At 42.8% G+C, this 22,307-nt stretch overlaps 1 protein-coding gene across 1 annotated transcript in view; it reads right to left on the bottom strand.

Moving 5' to 3' along the window:
* Positions 1–1,445: 1,445 nt before the first annotated feature.
* LOC126482044 (trypsin-1-like) overlaps positions 1,446–22,307 on the bottom strand; it is an 88,832-nt gene continuing 67,970 nt past the window's right edge. The window contains exons 2-4 of the mRNA XM_050106018.1: positions 19,446–19,559; positions 6,027–6,176; positions 1,446–1,625 (exon numbers count right to left, since the gene is read on the bottom strand). Of these exons, the coding sequence (XP_049961975.1) occupies positions 1,446–1,625; positions 6,027–6,176; positions 19,446–19,559 (444 nt within the window). The remainder of the gene's footprint in view (positions 1,626–6,026; positions 6,177–19,445; positions 19,560–22,307) is intronic.

Here is a 22,307-nt window from a genome sequence, read left to right as displayed (position 1 = left end):
AAACGCTGCAGCTGATCGTTCCGGCGATGTAGAACGATATCGCGGGGTTCCAGATTTTCACTGACGATAAAAATGGCGACTTCAGCAAGTATTGGTCCATTGAAACGTGTGTTCTACCGCAGGCGTCTTATCGGCTCTAAATACAATTTGTGGTAATCAGATGGCAAGCGGTCCAGTGAAATTTTGAACAATGCGATCAATTCATTGTACGATAAAAACAAATTTGTAGTTGTTCCGCAGTTGGTCTTTTCATGAACTGTTGTGTGCACAACGTCAATGCATTTCTTGTGGTGAATTGCCCATTAATTTATAATCTGGATCCGACGGTGCCAATAGCGAACCTGCTCGATATTCGACCGTGACTCTTTTAAGGTAAATATATAATACAATAACGGATATTTATGAAATGTAATAATGAAAATAACGTTGTTGTTGGATAATTATTCGGACTGTTGCGAACTTTTTTTTAATCGGCCAAATCGCTCCAATCGTTCTCAGTTGATGCGCTTATCAACGAACAGAATGTAACTTTTATAAAAATATATATTACTATTTCTGTTGCTTCCGCAAATATCCCAGCTTCAGTAAACTGAACATATAATTTTAATTCTCTTAAAGCGTTCTCTATTAATGGTTGATTTATTTATAAGTTGACATTGCTTACGGTCTACACATCTATAAATCTCATCACATGCAATCTGTTGTGGAGTGTATTCAGAATGAACTGGTGACAAAGCCGTCCATTACGCAAACGAGACCTTCTCCAATGCAACTGAGTCCTAAAATAATTTAATATAAGATTTTTGCTGGCACTTTCAGGAATATAATGATATAAATTAGAATTTTAATAAATTTATTACCCATGGGCTGTCGTTCTACGTGATTTTGGAATTACGAAATTATCACATTTGCATATTTTGGGAATGTAACTGATCTTCATATACTGAAATTTAATCATTTCATCTTTAGCATAGGTATTATAAGACATGAAAGCGTGGCATCACCACAAACACGATTGTAATTTTTCAAGAGAGTCTGACTTTCCGCGTGCACTGAACACTGATGACTATAATAATAAAAAAAATCACCGAATATTGCCAAGCACTTTACATAAATTTAGGGTCGCAAGCTAATATTTATGAATTTTTTAATGTTTGAGTAACATTTGTGAAACAGTTGTCGATATACAACCACATAAGATCGTGAAAATGAATTAGTAATGCGGAAATAATTTCAGCTAATTCCTTTAAGAAACAATTACAACCACACTTCTAAATTTTATTTCATTATTTTAACAACATTCCGAATATTTGAATGTAGCTTGTCTAAACAGGTAATTGACATTGACAGCGGGTCTCTCTCGTTTTATTTTAAGCAACTGAAAACATTATACACATTTTAAATCCAAATAAAAGCGCAGTTACTTATATTAAGGTGTGTCTCGACTAACTTGATGAAATTTTGTCAGCTGTGGAAGAGTTGCTCGTCTTCTCTTTTATCCAGTCCACGTAATAAGAAACTTCTGTGAAAACTCCTGGTGATCCTTTAGAAGCGCAAGGTTTCCTGGACCATGAGACTATTCCGATTTGATAGCCATTTGCTATCAGAGGGCTCCCAGAATCTCCCTGCAAAAGACATTACAATAATCAAGAAGTTGCATGAAAAGCAGTAGTGTAATGCGATTAAAGGAGCAAGACTGCGATTCAGAAATTGTGTGAATACTGCAAGAAGGACGAGGAGAATGGGTTTCAATTTTAATTACATTGTAGTGTATTAAAAAAGTACAGTCATCAGCGGTACCATTATAGAAAGAGCGCACGGTTAGTTCAAGAGGAATGACGGATAAGTACAAACAATGCTTCTTTTGGAGAAAGCCTTTCAAAAATTATCTGAAGTAATTTACTGAGAACACGAAGAATAAGAGAGAAATCTACCCGTACTTGTATCCCTTTCTTCATGAACTTATGCGAATGAGCCAAATCATTATGACAATATGCTTAATAGGGTGTCATTCTTCCTTTGGAATGCAACGTAGCTGTGATTCTGCGTGAGAAGAATTCTATGAGTTACTGCTAAGATTCTGGAGGTATGCGGGACCAGATGTCTAGACACAGGTCAGGCAATTCCCATTAACAAGGGGCCAAGGTCTTGCGGGCGTCCCAGGTGTGTTCCGTCGTGTTAAGATGAGGCGAATTTGGCGGCCTATACATCAAAGCGAGTTCACTATCACGCCATTCAAACCACTGTAGAACCATTCTGGTTTGTGACACGCACTGTTATCCTTCTGGAATATGCCATCATCGTCGGGGAAGTCATCAGACATGAATGGACACAGGTGGTCCTCAATAATGTCTATGTAGTCCACAACTGCCATGATGCCATAGATCGCTATCATAGGTCACACAGAAGCAGATGAACGTCACCATAGCACAATACTGGCTCTGCCTCCCTCCGTTTGTGGTGCTGTGCACGTTCGAGCGGATATTCGCCTGGATGACGGAGTATACGGAGACGCCTGTCGCGACCTGGCGTAACAGGAAACATCATCGGACTACGTGATACGTTTCCATTGATCCACTATGATATCTCGATGATCCCGAGACCACTACAGTTATAATTGGTGATGTCACTGGGTCATCATGGAGGAACGCGGGTGTCGTCTACCCCACATTCAACAACATGCGATGAACAGTTTGCTCTGAAGTACCTGCGTCAGTATGGTACTCTGTCATCAGATCTGCCTTAAAGCGCCACCTATTCTGCTTTACAAAGCGGTCAAGCCTCTAATCTCCATGTCCCGTGATGATGATGATGATGATGATGATGATGATGATGATGATACTTGGTGTGTAGGGCGCTCAACTGTCTGGTTATCAGCACCCGTGCAAATTCCCAGTATTTTCACCGTCCAGTCGCGCCACTTTTCCCGAATGATGATGAAATAAGGACAGCATAAATATCCAGTCCGCGGGCGGAGAAAACCCAGAGGCAGCAACGCTAGCCGCTAGACCATGTATGCGGACTATTGTGATGAGGCTTATCCTGTGATCGCTTATTCGTGGTTTCACTGTCCTTCAGTCACTTCCCGTCGATAACCACCACAGCAGCACCTGAACAGCAGACCAGATTGGCCGACTCCGAAATGCCCGTTCAAAGTTGTCCATCGATAACAACCTGTCATACACCAAAGTCGCTTATGTCACTGCATTTTCCTATCTGCAGATCGTGTCATCGTTAGAATGATTCTCCATTCGTCTCTGCTCCGCTTATGTACTTCCATTACCACGTCACGTTTCTGCCACTGTACCAGGTGGCATTTACTTTTTCGGCGGGCAGTTTTCTTAATGTTTTTACTCATCAACGTATTTCCAAAATCTCGTTTCCAAAGTCGGTTAAATCGTTAATTTCTGCTTCATTAGTGTATTTAACTTTATCATACTTTACTGACAAAATCTTCTTTGATAACTAAATTTTCTTTTGAAGGAGTTTTATGGATACTGAATTCACTATGTGATCAAAGGTATCCGGACACCTGGCTGAAAATGATTTACGAGTTCGTGGATCCTCATCGGCAATGCTGGAATTCAATATGGTGTTGGCCTACCCTTATCCTTGATGATTCTTCATGGAGTACTGCACTGAGGAGAGGTATCGATGTCAGTCGGTGAGGCCTGGCACGAAGTCGGCGTTCCAAAACATCCCAAAAACGTCCCAAAGATGCTCTACAGAATTCAGCTCAGGAATCTGTGCCGACCAGTCCATTACAGGGATGTTATTGTCGTGTAACCACTCCGCCAAAGGCAGTACATTATCAACAGGTGCTCGACCGTGTTGAAAGATGCAGTTGCCATCCCCGAATTGCTTTTCAACAGCGGGAAGCAAGAGGGTGCTTAAAACATCAATGTAGGCCTGTGCTGTGATAGTGTCACCCAAAACAACAAGGGCAGAAAGCGCCCTCCACGAAAAACACGACATGTGTGGCTTATGAGCAGTCGCTCGACCATGAAATACAAGTTTCCTCACCTCCCGCCTAAATGTCATAGTACTTGCAATGGATTCTGATGCAGTTTGGAATTCCTGTGCGATGGTCTGGATAGATGTCTGCTTATTACACATTATGAACCTGTTCAAGTGTGGGCGGTCTCTGTCAGTCAACAGACGAGGTCGGCCTATACGCTTTTGTGCTGTACGTGTCCCTTCACGTTTCCACTTGACTGCCACATCGGAAACAGTGGACCTAGGGATGTTTAGGAGTGTGGGAATATCGTTTACAGACGTATGACGCAAGTGACACTCAGTCACCTGACCACGCTCTAAGTCCGTGACTTCCGGGAGCGCCCCATTCTGCTTTATCACGATTTCCAATGAGTACTGAGGTCGCTGATATGGAGTACCTCACATTAGGTGGCAGCAAAATGCATCTAATATGAAAAACGTATGTTTTTGGTGGTGTACGGACACTTTTGAAGACATAGTGTGTGATTGGGTTGTCACAGCAGTTGCCCATTTGATCACATAGTGTGTGACTGGGATGTCACAGCAGTTGCCCATACAGAATGACTCGCAAACAGCAACCGCACAAGCTGTAGTTCGCTTTATTGTTGTTATCGGTTACTTTCTGAGAACCTAATCAGATGGTCTGAGGTCAACAGATAAAACAAGAATTACACAACTGTGATGGAATGGAATTATGGTGTGGCATTATTGTCTGGGAGATCTCATCTGCTTATGTTCAGCCGACTGATGAAAATATTTCTATTAGATATCATTTAAGTGACTTGCGCCTCGATGAAGATGAGATAAAATCATTGGGATGACACAAACATCCAGTCCCCGACTAAGAAAATCTCCTACCTGGGACCCCGCGATCTAGAAGCAATAGTGCTAACCAGTAGACCACGAGCTGCGAAGACTGTTATGATGACACAAAACAAACTAACTCTCTTTAAGGTTACGTAGAACTATAATTTTTTTCAGGGGCTGCTTTGTAACTTAAGTGACTTATTATACGTGTTTTTCTCCATGTTATATTGACTTTTAAGAGCTCAATCACGTTGTGGATGCCACGTCTTATATCACATATTTATCGATGACGTACGGATTGTACTGCAATCAAAAGTAGACAGTCAGTGGAAACGTCCGTTTTTGTTTATTTAAGGTAATTTTAATTTTTCCAGAAATGTTTCAACACATTTGGTTTTGAGGTGTTGGCTACATGTGAGTGTGTCAGTGTAAAGTCTGACACTAGTGACAGCAATGGAGTAACTCATGTTTAGGTTGGGCAGCATGACACCCGATGTTGTAAGAAGATACCCAGTAGTGGCAATAGGGCACTCTAATATACAAGGTCAGATAGCAAGTTTATTCGTTCGATATCTTGAGCCATTACCAAAATATTTGTGGTGACGAGGTCGCACTGTATTGATATGTTTCCACGGATAAATGTAAGATTTATTAGTTTCCGTAGTAGAACGCGGTGATATAACACGCTCCATTAAGTCTGGGAGACATCATATACAACTACAGCTAGTTAATTCCTAATCCATAGACCGTATTCATTATGTATCTTATGAAGTTGAACGTGTCAACAGAAAAGGAATTGCTGAAAAAACGAAAAAAAAAGAAAAACTATATGCCTTGATGATGGCCGTTTAAAATTTATTATTTATTTCTGTTCAAGAATTCCTCAATGGCATAGAATGGTTCTCAAGAGCAAATTATTTTAATAAGCAGCAGTCACAATACCGTTGCTGCGTAGTCATCGCTTAACTCGCCACAAACGGTCCTGATGACTAAGGAATACTACATACCGAATGTCTATTTCGTCGAAAATCCAACCATAAGTTTGTTTGTAGCAGTGTAGGGAAATAGTATCAACCAAGAAGTCACTGGAATGCGTGGAATATTTCTACATTTCCCAAATGATTTCGAAAACTCTGAAAATACTAAGAGAGTCACTGTTTAATGCCAGGCATGCCGCATAATGTTGTAGGAGAAGTCGGTGGAAGGAAAAGTAGATGACTCACGTTACACTGGCCTCTGCCGCCCTGTGGCAGTCCGGCGCAGATGTTGGACGGCAGCGGCTGGTAGTCGTAGTCCGAGTACGCCTGCTGGCAGTCCTCGTCTGACCACACCACGATGTCAGCTTTCTGCAGGGCGTTTGTGGGAGGATACGCCTGCAACAGGTAATGAGTTCCTTACCTCTCAACTACTACCTACACAGAGATTTACATGAGCTACATGTTATCTGTTTTTCAATTAAGCTATCTTTCTCTCTCACGCACACACACACACACACACACACACACACACACACATATATATATATATACACGTGCGCGCGCGAGCGCGCACATCTGTGTTCTGATGTACACAGGCACTATAGAAATGTCACGCTTTCTCAGAATACACAAGCAAACGCCTTACTGCCTATTCTGAGAGGTCTCGGGATTGCAGCCGGATCATGTTGACTTATTGCCACAATATTTCGGATGGGTACCGTTCAGCCATCTTCACGATCTTCAGGCGAGTGTCCGCCACTAGAGACTGATCCCTTTTCTTTTTTCTTTTTTTGCTGGTTGTGGTACAGCGTCACCGGTGTAGATCTGTCTTAGTATCTTGGTGGCGGAGTAATGTCTTTCTATCTTACAATAACTTCATTGTACTGGACGTAGAAGGTGTGGCGGTAGGACTTGAAGTCCAAGACCATCCTCCGACGGTGTAAGTTCAAGGTTACTGATAAGATTTGACACTACTGCAAAGGTAATTAGAGTCGTGGTCGCACCAAGGAGTTCACAGAATGAGTGGCCGGATTAAAACACGCGTTACTTGTGCCCATACCTCGGCTATCGTTAACCTCGGTCCAAATCCGTAAGAGGAACAGCGCGGCGGTGCTGCCCCGGGGAGTCGTGGAGCCAAAGTGTTGCAATCCACTGACCATGTTGCACAGGGGCTCGGCTTAGAGGCCCCTTGACTTCTCTCGAATGGACGCCTTTAGAGGGACAATGTTGGTATCCTCGTGTAGAGTAAAAGTCCTCGTGAGTGGAAGAGCATGCACACTGTGTAAGCACCTTATTCTGCTGGCGCTGGAGAGTCCGCATTTGAGAGGCACTAAAAATGGCCCACGCAGAGGAGCCAAAGGTGAGGGAAGGGTGAAAAACCGTGTGTTAATGTCGGAGCTTGGTGTCCAAGGTCAGTTTCCTGCTGTTGAAGAGCGTGCACAACGCTTTTATTGGCTTCTGTCCCTTATAAGTGACGTATTTCGCATGTCGATGGAAGAGCACTTTTTTATTCATCTGGACACCTGGGTTATTGGTATCTGCGGACTACGGTACCAGAATGCCCACAGTCGTGATGTTGTTGCGGAGGGTAGGGCTGCATTTGGTGAAGTAGACCGTCGTAGTTTTGACGGCATTGAGGGCCATCTTGTTTGTACGATATGAGGTGACTGTTGCGTCCTCCTGTCTCTGGAGACCAGGAATGAGCTAGTCGGTGTTGCATCCAATCGTATAGAGCGCAATATCGTCGTCGTATTGCACCAACTGGCAGTGAGGGATGACTGGCATGTCATTAACACAAATGTTAAAGAGGATAGGAGACAACACAGTGCCTTGAGGGGTACATGTGATATATGCTCGAGCGTTTTCCCTGCTGAGTAACCAAGAAGGTGCCGTCACGGAAGATATCATCTACGACCTTGATAGAGGTGTCGGGGATAGTCGTCTGTGTCAGCATTTTGTACACGATATTGTCCTGCCAAATCCTGAAATAAGCATTTTGCAAGTCCAAGAAAACCGCTGTGGAGTTAAAGTCATTACTGATGTGTTCTGTGATCCTAAGAACTTGTAGTTCGGCCATAAGGTGGGAATTGAAATTGAACTATTCCGGTTGAATCGTCCCTACCGCCAGAGGCTGGGAAATTCTGTTCAGGGTCAAAGATTCTTGGACCTTCGCCAGGCATTCAGAAGGTTAACGGGCCTGTTGTAGGTTAGGATTGTAGGATCCTTTGAGGGCTTGGAGGTGGTAGTTAGTTTTGTCTGCTTCCGCTGTGGGGGGAAACGGCTTGCGAGGGAGCTGACGGAGGTGTTCATTTAAGATGTTGTCTGAACTGGGAGCCTGCTGCCCATGCTTCCGCCGGAGGATCCTATGGCCGGCCGCGGTGGACGAGCGGTTCTAGGTGCTTCAGTCCAGAACAGCGCGACTGCTACGGTCGCAGGTTCGAATCCTGCCTCGGGCGTGGATGTGTGTGGTGGTCTTGGGTTAGTTAGGTTTAAGTAGTTCTATGTTCTAGGTGACTGATGACCTCAGATGTTAAGTCCCATAGTGGTCAGAGCCATTTGAACCATTTTTGAGGATCCTATGGACATCTTCGTGAGATGTAATGTGAGGGGTAGTAAGAGATGATCAGTGCCTGAGAGCAGCAGCAGCCAACAGAATATCATTCCATCCTGAAGTTCATCAGGCGTAAGGTCATGGACGAGCAGTTGATTCTGAGCCTCAGATGCATCGGCCAGGGTTACCATCCATACTGAGGGTATCGTAAACTCAGCCATTCACCATGTGGGTGGGATGGTTGGTCTTCACTGCGGAGTGCCTCAGAGCTCAAACAACAGCCCATCTTGACTTATGTTGGAGGAGGCGGACATCTCGTCCTCCATTGGCTCCGTTTTACAACAAGCGAGGCGGTGGCAGAATTCACGTTGGAAACGCTTCATGCCATGGTTATCCAAAGGGTCACGAAACTTTTTCCACTACCTGTGATAGGGTTCTTCTGAGTTTTCAGTTCAAGCAATGATGGAGGAAAGTCATCCAATGACGTTAAAGCCGTAGATACAATGGAAGTAGAGCACTTAATTACTTTCTGCATTTTCGGGATGAGATAAATCAACAGCGTTAACCGGACTGGCAGCAGTTGTCACATCGAGATTTTGCTGGTGTTGTTGTTAAGGACCCTGGCATATTTGTTCCGGAGACTGCTAGTGTCTCATTATTGACATCAGTAATCGAAAACAAAGCCATGTACAAGGAATATCGTAACTGACATATTTAGATAAGAGAATGAAATCCAAAAACGGGGTGTAGTCAAACAAACTTTCAATGTTTGATGTCGACCGACTTCTTTGAGTATTCACTGACTCATATCTTTGGACGTTGTATTTTAAATGTTTCTCCTGTCATTTGGCAGTTGATGGTTGGAGTGCTGACAACACAGTTAGAGGTACTTCTGGCATTCATTTAATGGTTTTTATTTGAGTTGTATCTTCTGGTATTCATTGTTTTTATGTCGTTCTGTAGACTGTCTGTGTAAACCAGTTATTTTGGAGACTGATGAAGCATATATATGGATCGCGATAACCCCTTCAGTATCAACCAAGGCGAGTACTTCAGCGTTATCGGTGTTTTCGTGCGCATTTGGCGTGTGAGTGGGGAGGGCATTTCAGTATTGACGTTTGCTTTCTCAATAAAGCATCGTGATTGTTCGGGTCTCTGCTTGTTCTGATATTAATGGCACAGCATTTTTAATTGTGGGTTGATGGGTGTCTATTACAATCTGTCTTGTGCCTGTGCGGTTACGATAACTCTCTTTTTTCTCCCCTCCTTCCGCCCACTACCTATTAAAAGTCACTTTTCCGTCCTTTCTTGGCGGCCAAAGCATTCTCTAGGTACATGCCTCTTACCCACTCACATTGATAGTTGGTTGTTTCATGATAAATTGTTACTGAAGTTAGATTGGGTTATCTGCTCACGCTTGAATTCGTACGTGATAAGTATTTTGTAGCGTACTTTAGAGGATTTTTCGGATAATAACTTACGCTGACGTGTATTTGCTGCCATTAGTCTCCAGTTAGATGATTGGTGATGGAACTGTGTGTGTTAGTCGTAGGATTATAACTATACATCTTTAAATATCTCCTTCTTATTAACATACAATTATCGTAGCCGTAGGTGACGCATTTAGTGGTTATGCACCTGTTTTCAAGTTTCAAAAATGGTTCAAATGGCTCTGAGCACTATGGGACATAACACCTATGGTCATCAGTCCCATAGAACTTAGAACTACTTAAACCTAACTAACCTAAGGACATCACACAACACCCAGTCATCACGAGGCAGAGAAAATCCCTGACCCCGCCGGGAATCGAACCCGGGGACCCGTGCGTGGGAAGCGAGAACGCTACCGCACGACCACGAGCTGCGGACTTTTCAGGTTTATTTAGGTTTACACATTTAGTGGATATTAAAAGGGTAATGCAGTATGTAAAGGGGGACGAAAATCTAATAGTCATGGGCGACTGGAATGCAGTTGTAGGTGAAGGAGTAGAAGAAAAGGTTACAGGAGAATATGGGCTTGGACAAGGAATGAAAGAGGAGAAAGACTAATTGAGTTATGTAACAAGTTTCAGCTAGTAATAGCGAATACCCTGTTCAAGAATCACAAGAGGAGGAGGTACACTTGGAAAAGGCCGGGAGATACGGGAAGATTTCAGTTAGATTACATCATGGTCAGACAGAGATTCCGAAATCAGATACTGGATTGTAAGGCGTACCCAGGAGCAGATATAGACTCAGATCACAATATAGTAGTGATGAAGAGTAGGCTGAAGTTCAAGACATTAGTCAGGAAGAATCAATACGCAAAGAAGTGGGATACGGAAGTACTAAGGATTGACGAGATACGTTTGAAGTTCTCTAACGCTATAGATACAGCAATAAGGAATAGCGCAGCAGGCAGTACAGTTGAAGAGGAATGGACATCTCTAAAAAGAGCCATCACAGAAGTTGGGAAGGAAAAGATAGGTACAAAGAAGGTAGCTGCGAAGAAACCATGGGTACCAGAAGAAATACTTCAGTTGATTGATGAAAGGAGGAAGTACAAACATGTGCCGGGAAAATCAGGAATACAGAAATACAAGTCGCCGAGGTATGAAATAACTAGGAAGTGCAGGGAAGCTAAGACGAAATGGCTGCAGGAAAAATGTGAAGACATCGAAAAAAGATATGATTGTCGGAAGGACAGACTCAGCATACAGGAAAGTCAAAACAACCTTTGGTGACATTAAAAGCAACGGTGGTAGCATTAAGAGTGCAACGGGAATTCCACTGTTAAATGCAGAGGAGAGAGCAGATAGGTGGAAAGAATACATTGAAAGCCCCTATAAGGGTGAAGATTTGTCTGATGTAATAGAGGAAGAAACAGGAGTCGATTTAGAAGAGATAGGGGATCCAGTATTAGAATCTGAATTTAAAAGAGCTTTGGAGGACTTACGGTCAAATAAGACAGAAGGGATAGATAACATTCCATCAGAATTTCAAAAATCATTGGGGGAAGTGGCAACAAAACGACTATTCACGTTGGTGTGTAGAATATATGAGTCTGGCGACATACCATCTGACTTTCGGAAAAGCATCATCCACACAATTACGAAGACGGCAAGAGCTGACAAGTGCAAGAATTATCGCACAATCAGCTTAACAGCTCATGCATCGAAGCTGCTTACAAGAATAATATACAGAAGAATGGAAAACAAAATTGAGAATGCGCTGGGTGACGATCAGTTTGGCTTTAGGGAAAGTAAAGGGACGAGAGAGGCAATTCTGACGTTACGATTAATAATGGAAGCAAGGCTAAAGAAAAATCAGGACACTTTCGTAGGATTTGTCGACCTGGAAAAAGCGTTCGACAATATAAAATGGTGCAAGCTGTTCGAGATTCTGAAAAAAGTAGGGGTAAGCTATAGAGAGAGACGGGTCATATACAATACGTATAACAACCAAGAGGGAATAATAAGAGTGGACGATCATGAACGAAGTGCTCGTATTAAGAAGGGTGTAAGACAAGGCCGTAGCCTTTCGCCCCTACTCTTCAATCTGTACATCGAGGAAGCAATGATGGATATAAAAGAAAGGTTCAGGAGTGGAATTAAAATACAAGGTGAAAGGATATCAATGATACGATTTGCTGATGACATTGCTATCCTGAGTGAAAGTGAAGAAGAATTAAATGATCTGCTGAACGGAATGAACAGTCTAATGAGTACACAGTATGGTTTGAGAGTAAATCGGAGAAAGACGAAGGTAATGAGAAGTAGTATAAATGAGAACAGCGAGAAACTTAACATCAGGATTGATGGTCACGAAGTCAATGAAGTTAAGGAATTCTGCTACCTAGGCAGTGAAATAACCAATGACGGACGGAGCATGGAGGACATCAAAAGCAGACTCGCTATGGCAAAAAAAGGCATTTCTGGCCAAGAGAAGTCTACTAATATCAAATACCGGCCTTAATTTGAGGAAGAAATTTCAGAGGATGTACGTCTGGAGTACAGCATCGTATGGTAGTGAAACATGGACTGTGGGAAAACCGGAACAGAAGAGAATCGAAGCATTTGAGATGTGGTGCTATAGACGAATGTTGAAAATTAGGTGGACTGATAAGGTAAGGAATGAGGAGGTTCTACGCAGAATCGGAGAGGAAAGGAATATGTGGAAAACACTGATAAGGAGAAGGGACAGGATGATAGGACATCTACTAAGACATGAGGGAATGACTTCCATGCTACTAGAGGAAGCTGCAGAGGGCAAAAGCTGTAGAGGAAGACAGAGATTGGAATACGCCAAGCAAATAATTTAGGACGTAGGTTGCAAGTGCTACTCTGAGATGAAGAGGTTAGCACAGGAAAGGAATTCGTGGCGGGCCGCATCAAACCAGTCAGTAGACTGATGACCAAAAAAAAAAAAAAAAAATTAGGTTTACATGTACCCTCACTCACGTTCCAATGGACAGAACTTTGGGATTGCCAGGGTTTTTGTTGTAATAGTGGATGTATTGTCAACTTGTAGATTGCTGTTATATGTTCATAGTCTTACATCAAACACAAGTATTGGACTTAATTTCGATTTAATTATTGGCATGTTGTGTGGCCTCCTGACTGATCAATTGGTAATGTGGTTTGTCTGTTAGACGATATATATATGGCCAGTATGATTCTTTTGAAACGTGATTGCATTGATGTAATGGTATTTAGTTTTGATGCTACTGAAAGACCAAGGTGAGTACTGTTTACAGTACATTTCCTCATAAGTATATGCAGTTCAAGTTTCATTGCATTTATTGTGTGTTCACTTGTGCTTAACACATATGAGTACCTTTTGAGCTGTTTACTGGTCAGGAATCTAGCTGACGTGAACGCTGCTGTCATTGGCCTCTAGTTAAGTGCTTGGTGGTAGAACTGTGTCAGTTGGTCCTAGAATTATAACTAGATATCTTTGAATGTCTCCTTCTCTTTAACATATAATTAGTTTAATCATATGTGACACATTTAGTGGGTACGCACCTGTCTTCAATTTTACATGGATTTACACTACCCTCACTTAAGTTTCGCTAGATACGACTTGTGGCATTGCCAGTGTTTTTGTTGTAATAGTGTATGTATTGCCAAGTTATAGACTTCTGTCACGCATTTATAGTCTTACATTTAACAGACATATTAGATTTACTTATGATTTAATTACTGGCACGTTATATGGCCTCCTCACTGGTCAGTTAATAATGTGGTTTGTCTTTTAACGATATGTATGGCCGGTATGTTCCATTGGAAATTTAAATTCCTGGATGTAATGACTTTTGCTTTTAATGCGGTGGAAAGGCCATGGTGTGTACTGATTGCCGTACATTTATTCGTAAGCATATGGTATTTTAGATGTCATTTTATTTCTTTGTGTTCATTTGTGTTTAATACACATGAGTACTTTCTGAGTGGTTTACTAGTCACAAAGCTTTTGTAATATTTCATATTTATATATTGTTGAGTCATATTATGGTGCACTGCATCCTCGCAGGCTACTTAGTGTACTTGTGTGTGATTGATTCATGGGAGTACATAACATATGGATGTATTCGCACGTGAATGTTGTTCACCATAAACAGTTTCTTGTTGAGATTTCTCACATGTTCTACAAACGTTATGGTCTGAGGTACTATATTTTGTACTCTGACATGTCTTGGAGCCGCGCGGAGTGGCCGCGAGGTAAGAGGCGTCATGTCACGAATTGTGCGGCCCCTCCCGACGGAGGTTCGAGTCTTCCCTCGGGCATGGGTGTGTGTGTGTTGTCCTTAGCGTAAGTTAGTTTCAGTAGTGTGTAAGTCTAGGGACCGATGACCTCAGCAGTTTTGTCCCATTGGAAGTCACACACATTTGAACATTTTTGAACAAGTCTTGGACATTCATTTTATGCACTGACATTGGTATGCCCTTCAACTGTTTACAACTCAGCATTTTATACTTCGACACGACGCGTAGATCATGTTTTTTCGCTTTACTTGTTTCTGAGGTGGTTGTATCCTTCAAATATTTATCATTTTACAGAGTTGTTTTGTCTTTCAGTAGGTTTTTTCGGGGTAGTGTGGATAATGCATGTCCGACTGGCTAATAAAAATCATAGAATGGTTGTTTAATGAAGTTATTAATAAATAACATAATTGTACAATGTATTGAGTAGAAATTCGATATGGTATACCTTAGGTAAGTGCCAATGGATGTAGCTTTGTTCTATCAAATGATTACTGTAAATTCACTTGTATAGTCTTATCCTTGATTATCATTCTGTTTTTGATCTGTCTTTGTGTTGCACGGTTGATAAGTTGATAGCGCTGTCATCACTGTTTAGTCATGCAGGCCTGAAGACGGCGCACTGAAGTGCTGAAACTAGTAACTACACAATAAATAAGATCATAATGGCGGTTGTAGGCGTTTCATTTTCTTACGATAGTGAACGGCCGTGGTCCCCAAGACCTCCAGTCAAAAGAAGTGACATACATAAACTTGTACATTGCGTTTGGTACTACTGTCTTACTGTATATGTAGAGTTATTCGATAGGTTATGTTCCGCCTGCTGTTAGTAGGGGGTTCTTAGCCAAATCTTGGGGTTTACTGCTCAGCTCCACGTGGCGATTACTTGTTTACCCCTCGTCCAAATGGTGCGAGTTTTGTACAATTTGTGGTTGGCAGTCGAACTTCTCCTCGTTTACTATATTTAGATTTTGGCTACCTTACAAATGTAATTACAATTAAATTAATACAATGGAATGAATACCCTTAGCTGCATGCAGACGTTGATATACGTCAACGGGGACAGTTGAAAATGTGTGCCCCGGCCGGGACTCGAACCTGGGATCTCCTGCTTACATGGCAGACGCTGTATCCATCTGAGCCGCCGAGGACACAGAGGATAGTGCGACTACAGGGGATTAGCTTTGGCACGCCTCCTGTGAGGCCCAAATTCCCAGCTTACTATCCCACACCATATTCGTAGGGCCCCTGCCCATTACACTCTTTACTCGCGGCTTTACCGATTCCCGTAAGAATTCGAGCACTGTTTGTGCATCCGCACAGAAGATGCTCAAATGGCCGGTGGGCCTTACCTATATATATATATATATGAAGATGGTATCTGCTCTTTCAGACATGTCCGAAAGAACAGATATCATCTTCATATATACCTAACAAATTTCATTGATCTGATTCCATCAACTCATTGAAAAATTATTTACTTGTCTTCCTTAATGCTGTAATTTTGACTATCGTGCGGCGACGTTGTAGAGGCCTGGACCAATTCCTGTACAAAATTCTGTATTTCTCAGTTAATTAGGTTAACACTTGTGTTTCTTCTCGTGGATCTTGGATGAAATCTGCCTGGTTGATTGAGGAGGCGAGGTGTCCAAATTGAGCCAAGCCCGTGTCCGACCAACGGCCAGCCGGGTGCAGCTGTCCCCGCACCACGTAATCCTTCGGAGCGGACTACGCCTTGCCAGGACGGGGTTGTATAGCATGTCGATGTACTGATTTGTGTCTCAATCACTGCGCGCCTACTACGGGTCTCCTTTTAAATTTTTTTCTAGCTCGTCTAAATTATTGAGGTGTTAACCGGCAAATTTACTAATTAAGTAATCACTATATTTATTTACTTAGATGTGTTTTAGGAAGGGTGAGTCGGCCAGCTGAATGGTTATTAATCTTACTCGTTGAATACACTGTTGGTATTTGGACTGGCCAAACAGTAGGAGGTTTAAGATCTGTCATTGAAGACGCAACACCTAACACCAATTCTGTCTGGTTATTTCTTTTGCGCGCCTTCCGGCGATACAATGATTTTTTTATATAGTGCTTTATTGTGGAGAATACTTCTATTTTGGATTGTAAATATTTAAGTTTTTTCTAGAAAGAATTTTTACCTGTTTTATTCTACTGCCAAATTTTTTATTATACTATTTAATCTGTTTGCTATTAATCAATTTGGTACAATTTTATGACTGTAAACTATTCTGTTTCTTGGTAGTCAGCGGAACTGGAGGTGTTTTTCCAGTGGACTTTTAATAAATCTAACTTAGTGATTTCTCTTAAAATAAAGAGAAAATTCACAATACGAATGATGTTCAGTCTGCCTTCCGCCCTGTCGTTCCTACCACAGACAGCCTGACGCTGATATTGCGTACCATTCTGGCAGCAAGAGCATGGTTTTCTTTGGAGTGAAGGCCTGAAATCTACTGAGCATCATTCGCGTTACTACGCTTAGATACAGTTTAATACTATATTCTGTATCTTTTCTGTTTAGACACAATTGCTGTTGTTTTGAAATTTGGGCCACAGGTGCGTTCCCTTCCAAATGGAGTCTAGATTCGTGGTCAGAGCCGGCTGTTTGAGGAAGGAAGAGGTAAAGTATGAGTGTCGCATCCCTGTATTGACCGAAGATGAAGACGTTCCCAAACTATGGGCACGACCTCGTGCGGCTGTGGGGGCGCCAGTCCTGGTGAAGACGGAGCGGAAAGGACAGGTGGTGACGCCCTTGAATATTGGGCCGATTGGCTCTCTGAGCTTGAGCAAACCACTCACTTCGTAAAAACCAGTGTTCCATCTCGTGGCCAAGCGTATCGAATGCAGGCGCTAACTGCGCATTGGTTAAGAAGGGCTGAAGATTTAGCAACGGTGGTTACTGATCTTCAGATCAAACCTGACATTGACCGGCTTTATAACAGGGTGGTCAATTTACAGATTGCTTTGAGCGCCTTTACAGGGAAATGAAAGTTACCAGATGTCAAGAACTCTCCCCACCAACTAAGGTATAGAGATACTTCCCGTCGGATTACCCAATCTGTTACTGAGTGTGCTGCGTGCGTAGATCGCCTCGCTGTTGACACACATCAGTGGTTTCTTAGTTTTTTTGTGGTTTTCCGTTAAACTAAAGGAATAAGGCAAAGTTTTTCAAGATGTCGTGGGAAACCGTTTTCCAGCTGGTCTATCCTTTGTGGTAGGGGTCCCTGGCCGAAATGGTCGGCGCGGTTTCAGATAGAATGGGGTCCTTAAAAGAACTGCGTTGTGCGGGTTGTGAGGGGGCGTTTGTCCATTAAGATAAAGAGCGACCAAGTCAGTTATTATTTCTTTCAGCATCAGAAGAGGGATAAGGGTCTAGTTCACAATATTCGTGAAGTACGAACGGCAGTCGTAGCTCTTGACCTACAGCAGTCTGATATGTGGTAGTTAACACTATCTTGCAAGCTATTAAGGCGGATAATCGTTCAAGGGTTCTATTTGCTGAGGGACCCGTGACCTATCATGACTTGGATGGTCTGGTTACTCTTGTGAGGGGCCTAAGAAAGCTAACCAAAGGAGAGTTGGCGAGAGGTCGTCATCGGAAGCTTTTGCCATTTCTACTTCAGGAGTGAGTTCCGCTAATAAGGTGTCGGCCGTTAAAGGTCGTTGATATCGTTGTGATAGGCAGGGACATTTTCCCCACCAATACAAAGTTCGGCGGCAAGGAACGTCGTAACAGGCCACGCTAGAAGACGGCCCGGTGTGGTATGGGTTCAGTGTTGCGACGTCAATGTAAGAAACTTAAAGTGGTGAATAACTATTCTCTTCCTTTCGTTTGCTCTTACGTTAATCGTGAGCCCTTGCACGCTTTGATCGTCTGGGTGTAGAGGTTCGCTAATGAGTAATCGGTGGTATTCCAGATACCAGAACATTTGTAAGCTCGCCAGTTTAAAACTTGTAGGCATACATTGTAGGACCGTTGATGGTCAAGCTTTTCCCCCAAATCGCCATGTACGCGTTTTTTGTCCATTGGCGAGTTTTCTTGGCCTACAGAAGTCTTAGTGGCGGCGGGTCTCAGCACCTATCTTTTACTGAAATATGATATTGTTAAATTACACATGCCGCTGATTTTACTTTGGATTTCTCTCAGAAGTGAAGTTCCGTTTGTACCACCATTCTAAGGGTATGAGCCCATGTAATAACCATACTTGTAGTATGGGCTTACATGTGGCGCACCTACCTCCCAGTCAAACTCATGTCTTGCTAGACATGTGTATTTTTCCCGAGGTACTGAGTGACAGGTTAGGTGTTACCAACCGTAATGAGCATCGTATTTAGTTGCCTGATCATATACCGGTCAGACAGTCACAGTATCAGCTGTTCCTACCTTTTGCGCGAGCTGGTTAACAAAACGCTCGCTTAGGGGTTATACAGCGGTCCACTTCACCATATGCCTTGCCAATACTTTTAGTCATGAGGTATAATGGAGGGGATCCGATCAGTGGTTTGTCAGTTTCTGTTGCTTTGTCCTCGTCAGTCAATTTGTGTCACGCTCGTCAGTCACATTGAATCACCTTCTACTGGTCAGCCAATCTGTGCGACGTAGGTCTTCCACTTACTGTAATGTTTGTTAGTAATAGCCTTAAAATGTGTCCGCAGCTCGTGGTCGTGCGGTAGCGTTCTCGCTTCCCGCGCCCGGGTTCCCGGGTTCGATTCCTGGCGGGGTCAGGGATTTTCTCTGCCTGGTGATGACTGGGTGTTGTGTGATGTTCTTAGGTTAGTTAGGTTTAAGTAGTGCTAAGTTCTAGAGGACTGATGACCATAGATGTTATGTCCCATAGTGCTCAGAGCTATTTGAACCATTTGAACCTTAAAATGTCCTTGCTAATCTTCAGTTCTTCCGATTCCTGTCTTTCTCTAAACCCCTCAGAAAGACGTAGTGTGGTAAGTCACATAACGACTGTGAAACTGGAAAAGGCCAGATAGCCTCGCTCGTGTCGACGACGATGAGGACGACGACAACGATGATGATGATGATGATGATGATGATCACCTTCAGGTGCATTTTCCGATATCGCACATGCATCTTCTGCATTTTAATCAAGTTGCTCGATTTTATTCTTGTTGACGCCCGAACACAGAGTGTTCAACCTATTGCGATCCAATTTTTGGCTTATTTTCGGGAGCGATACCTTTTTTCACAATGAAAGACACACTTTGAAGTTAATGACATGCATTTTGTGCTAAGAGACAAATTTTCATATGTCTTTTTTCTGTTGGGTTCGAGAATATTAATGCTGAGTGGCTGCTTCGTCACTACATGGTCCTAACTTCCTGGTAGCACATTTGCTAACTTACCTCTGTCATTCCCCACCCAATAACGGTGGCTTCTGTTCCAGCTGCAGTCTGTTCAAATGGTTCTGGCAAAAGCGCTGGCTGTATTTTAGGGCCAAATGACAGAGGCTGCTCCAGCTGCGAAAGTAAAAATTTTTCAGTTTTACAAGTTTGTGCAGACTTGTTATTAATATTCATGTTGCTTTATTTATTTCCAATAGTGCATCGAATATACACTCATGCTCATAAATTAAGGATAACTGCAGAATGTGGTGCTACACAACGTGGCACTACACAAAACTGGCTCTAACAGCATAGGCACATGAGGAACACACACGACCTAGATCAGTAAGTCCGTGGTATTGGTGATAAGTTGAGAAAACCGTCCCGAAATACATTTGCTACAAAACGCCGCTGTTTCCTGCGCAAGTACCCCGACATCAATATGGGATATGATCACCATGCACATGTACACAGGCCGCACAACGGGTTGGCATACTCTGGATCAGGTGGTCTAGCAGCTGCTGGGGTATAGCCTCCCATTTTTGCACCAGTGCCTGTCGGAACTGCTGAAGTGTCCTAGGGGTTTGAAGCCATGCAGCGATACGTCGACCAAGAGCATCCCAGACGTGCTCGATGGGGTTTAGGTCTGGAGAACAGGCAGACCACTCCATTCGCCTGATATCTTCTGTTTCAAAGTACTTCTTCACGATGGCAGCTCGGTGGGGCCGTGCGTTATCATCCATCAGGAGGAAGGTGAGACCCACTACACCCCCGAGAAGGCGGACTACTGGTGCAAAATGACGTCCCGATACACCTGACCTGTTACAGTTCCTCTGTAAAAGACACGCAGGGGTGTACGTGCACCAATCATAATCCCACCCCACACCATCAAACCATGACCTCCATATAGGTCCATTTCAAGCACATTAAGGGGTTGGTATCGGGTTCCTGGTTCAAGCCAGATGAAAACCTGGCGAGAATCACTGTTCAGACTATACCTGGACTCGTCTGTGAACACTGTTCCAGTGACCATGTACTGTGTTCTTAACACCAGGCTTTACGGACTCTCTTGTGACCAGAGGTCCGTGGAATGCACTTTTCAGGTCTCCGGGAGAATAAACCATGTCTGTTCAGTCGTCTGTAGACTGTGTATCCGGAGACAACTGTTCCAGTGGCTGCGGTAAGGTCCCGAGGAAGTCTACCTGCAGTACACCGTGGCCGTCTGCGGGCACTGATGGTGAGATATCGGTCTTCTTGTGGTGTTGTACACTGTGTACGTCCCGTACTGTAGCACCTGGATACGTTTCCTGTCTGCTGGAATCGTTGCCATAATCTTGAGATCACACTTTGTGGCACACGGAGGGCCCGTGCAACGACCTGCTGTGTTTGAGCAGCCTCCAGTCGCCCTAGTATTCTACCCCCCATAACGTCATCAATACGTGTTCTTTGAGCCATTTTCAACACATAATCACCATTAGCACGTCCGAAAACGTCTGCACACTTACTCGCTGCACCGTACTCTGATATGCACCAACACACCTCTGCGTATGTGGGCTGCTGCCAGCGCCACCGTGCGACGACCGCAGGTCAAGTGCACCACATGGTCATACCCCGAGATGATTTAAACCCGCAAAGCGCCCACAAGAGTGTTGTTTCATCATTTGTCAGCATTACCCTTAATTTATGAGCATGAGTGTAGATAACAAATTACCTTAAACCTGTTCGTGGTTACATGCTGTTTCGGGATGAACCTAATATTGGATAAAATTAATGTAGGAATTTCAATGTAAGGGTAGTAAAATTGTATTGATATTTAAAGTTAACAATTATCTGTAAATATGTGTGTACTATGATGTCGTTAAATAGTAAATTGATGTATTTTCTGTGAGGCAAATCTGTAATTTTCTTTTCAATAAAATTTCGCGAGGTGCTTGAATTACATTTAGACTTTCCTCCTAAATATAAATCAAAAATAATTTGCACTAGCTGCAGGAGGGGATCATGAACCCGTACGCAACAGCACCACAATAGAACTTCTGATGATGCTAAAAGAACAGTGAAGAATGTTGAAAATGGAGAGTCTAGTTAATTTGCAAATAAATATTAATTTCTTTCATTACACTCAAATGCATTAATTAAATTTGACCTATCACACATTGGCGAATCATGGCATTACAGGGGAAAGTAGAGAAAATTACACTATCATAATAAGATGTCTTAGTCTTATTTATTTTTAAATCCATAGAAATGAAATTTGGTTGCTGAAAAAAAATATTATTCAGTACTCTCTCAAAAATTTTCGTGTTTTTTCCTTTTCATTTCCGCCGCTGTGCCCGAGCGGTTCTAGGCGCTTCAGTCCGGAACCGCGCTCCTGCTACATCCTGGAACTTCTGTTTAGATGCACTTCGCGATAGAGTGTATTCTGAAAAAATTTGTGGTGAAAAAGATATTTGTTCTTGCTCATGCCACACGTATTTCGAGTTGAGATACTCGCTATTACAGTCTTTTTCTTCTTCATCAAAACTCTGCATCAGCTTCCCATCGCTGGTGGAAAGCAAGAACGGAGATAAAAAGACTATTTAGCAATCAAAGCAATATCAACAGTCATAGATCCCTCCCAAACAAACTAATCATTCACGTATCACATCCACATGTAGACAAACTCACGGCCTTCTAGACTCAAGCTTGTGGCTTACCTGAAAAGCCACTGCAAGCCGCTGCCAGTCTGAAAGCAGAAGAAATGCATAAACGGGTGGGTGTGGCTGGTGTGGCTGTAGTGCGTGAGTACCGGAAAGAAATATACTTTATTACATTATTTCGCTATGAAACATTGGCAACATATTTAGAAAGCCCTAACATACTATTAAAGAGAATATTTTCTTT

This window comes from Schistocerca serialis, chromosome 5 (genome assembly GCF_023864345.2).
Source record: "Schistocerca serialis cubense isolate TAMUIC-IGC-003099 chromosome 5, iqSchSeri2.2, whole genome shotgun sequence".
Taxonomy (NCBI): Eukaryota; Metazoa; Arthropoda; class Insecta; order Orthoptera; family Acrididae; genus Schistocerca; species Schistocerca serialis.
Note: the sequence above shows the minus strand (reverse complement) of the source record. Positions and strands in the feature narration are given on the sequence as shown.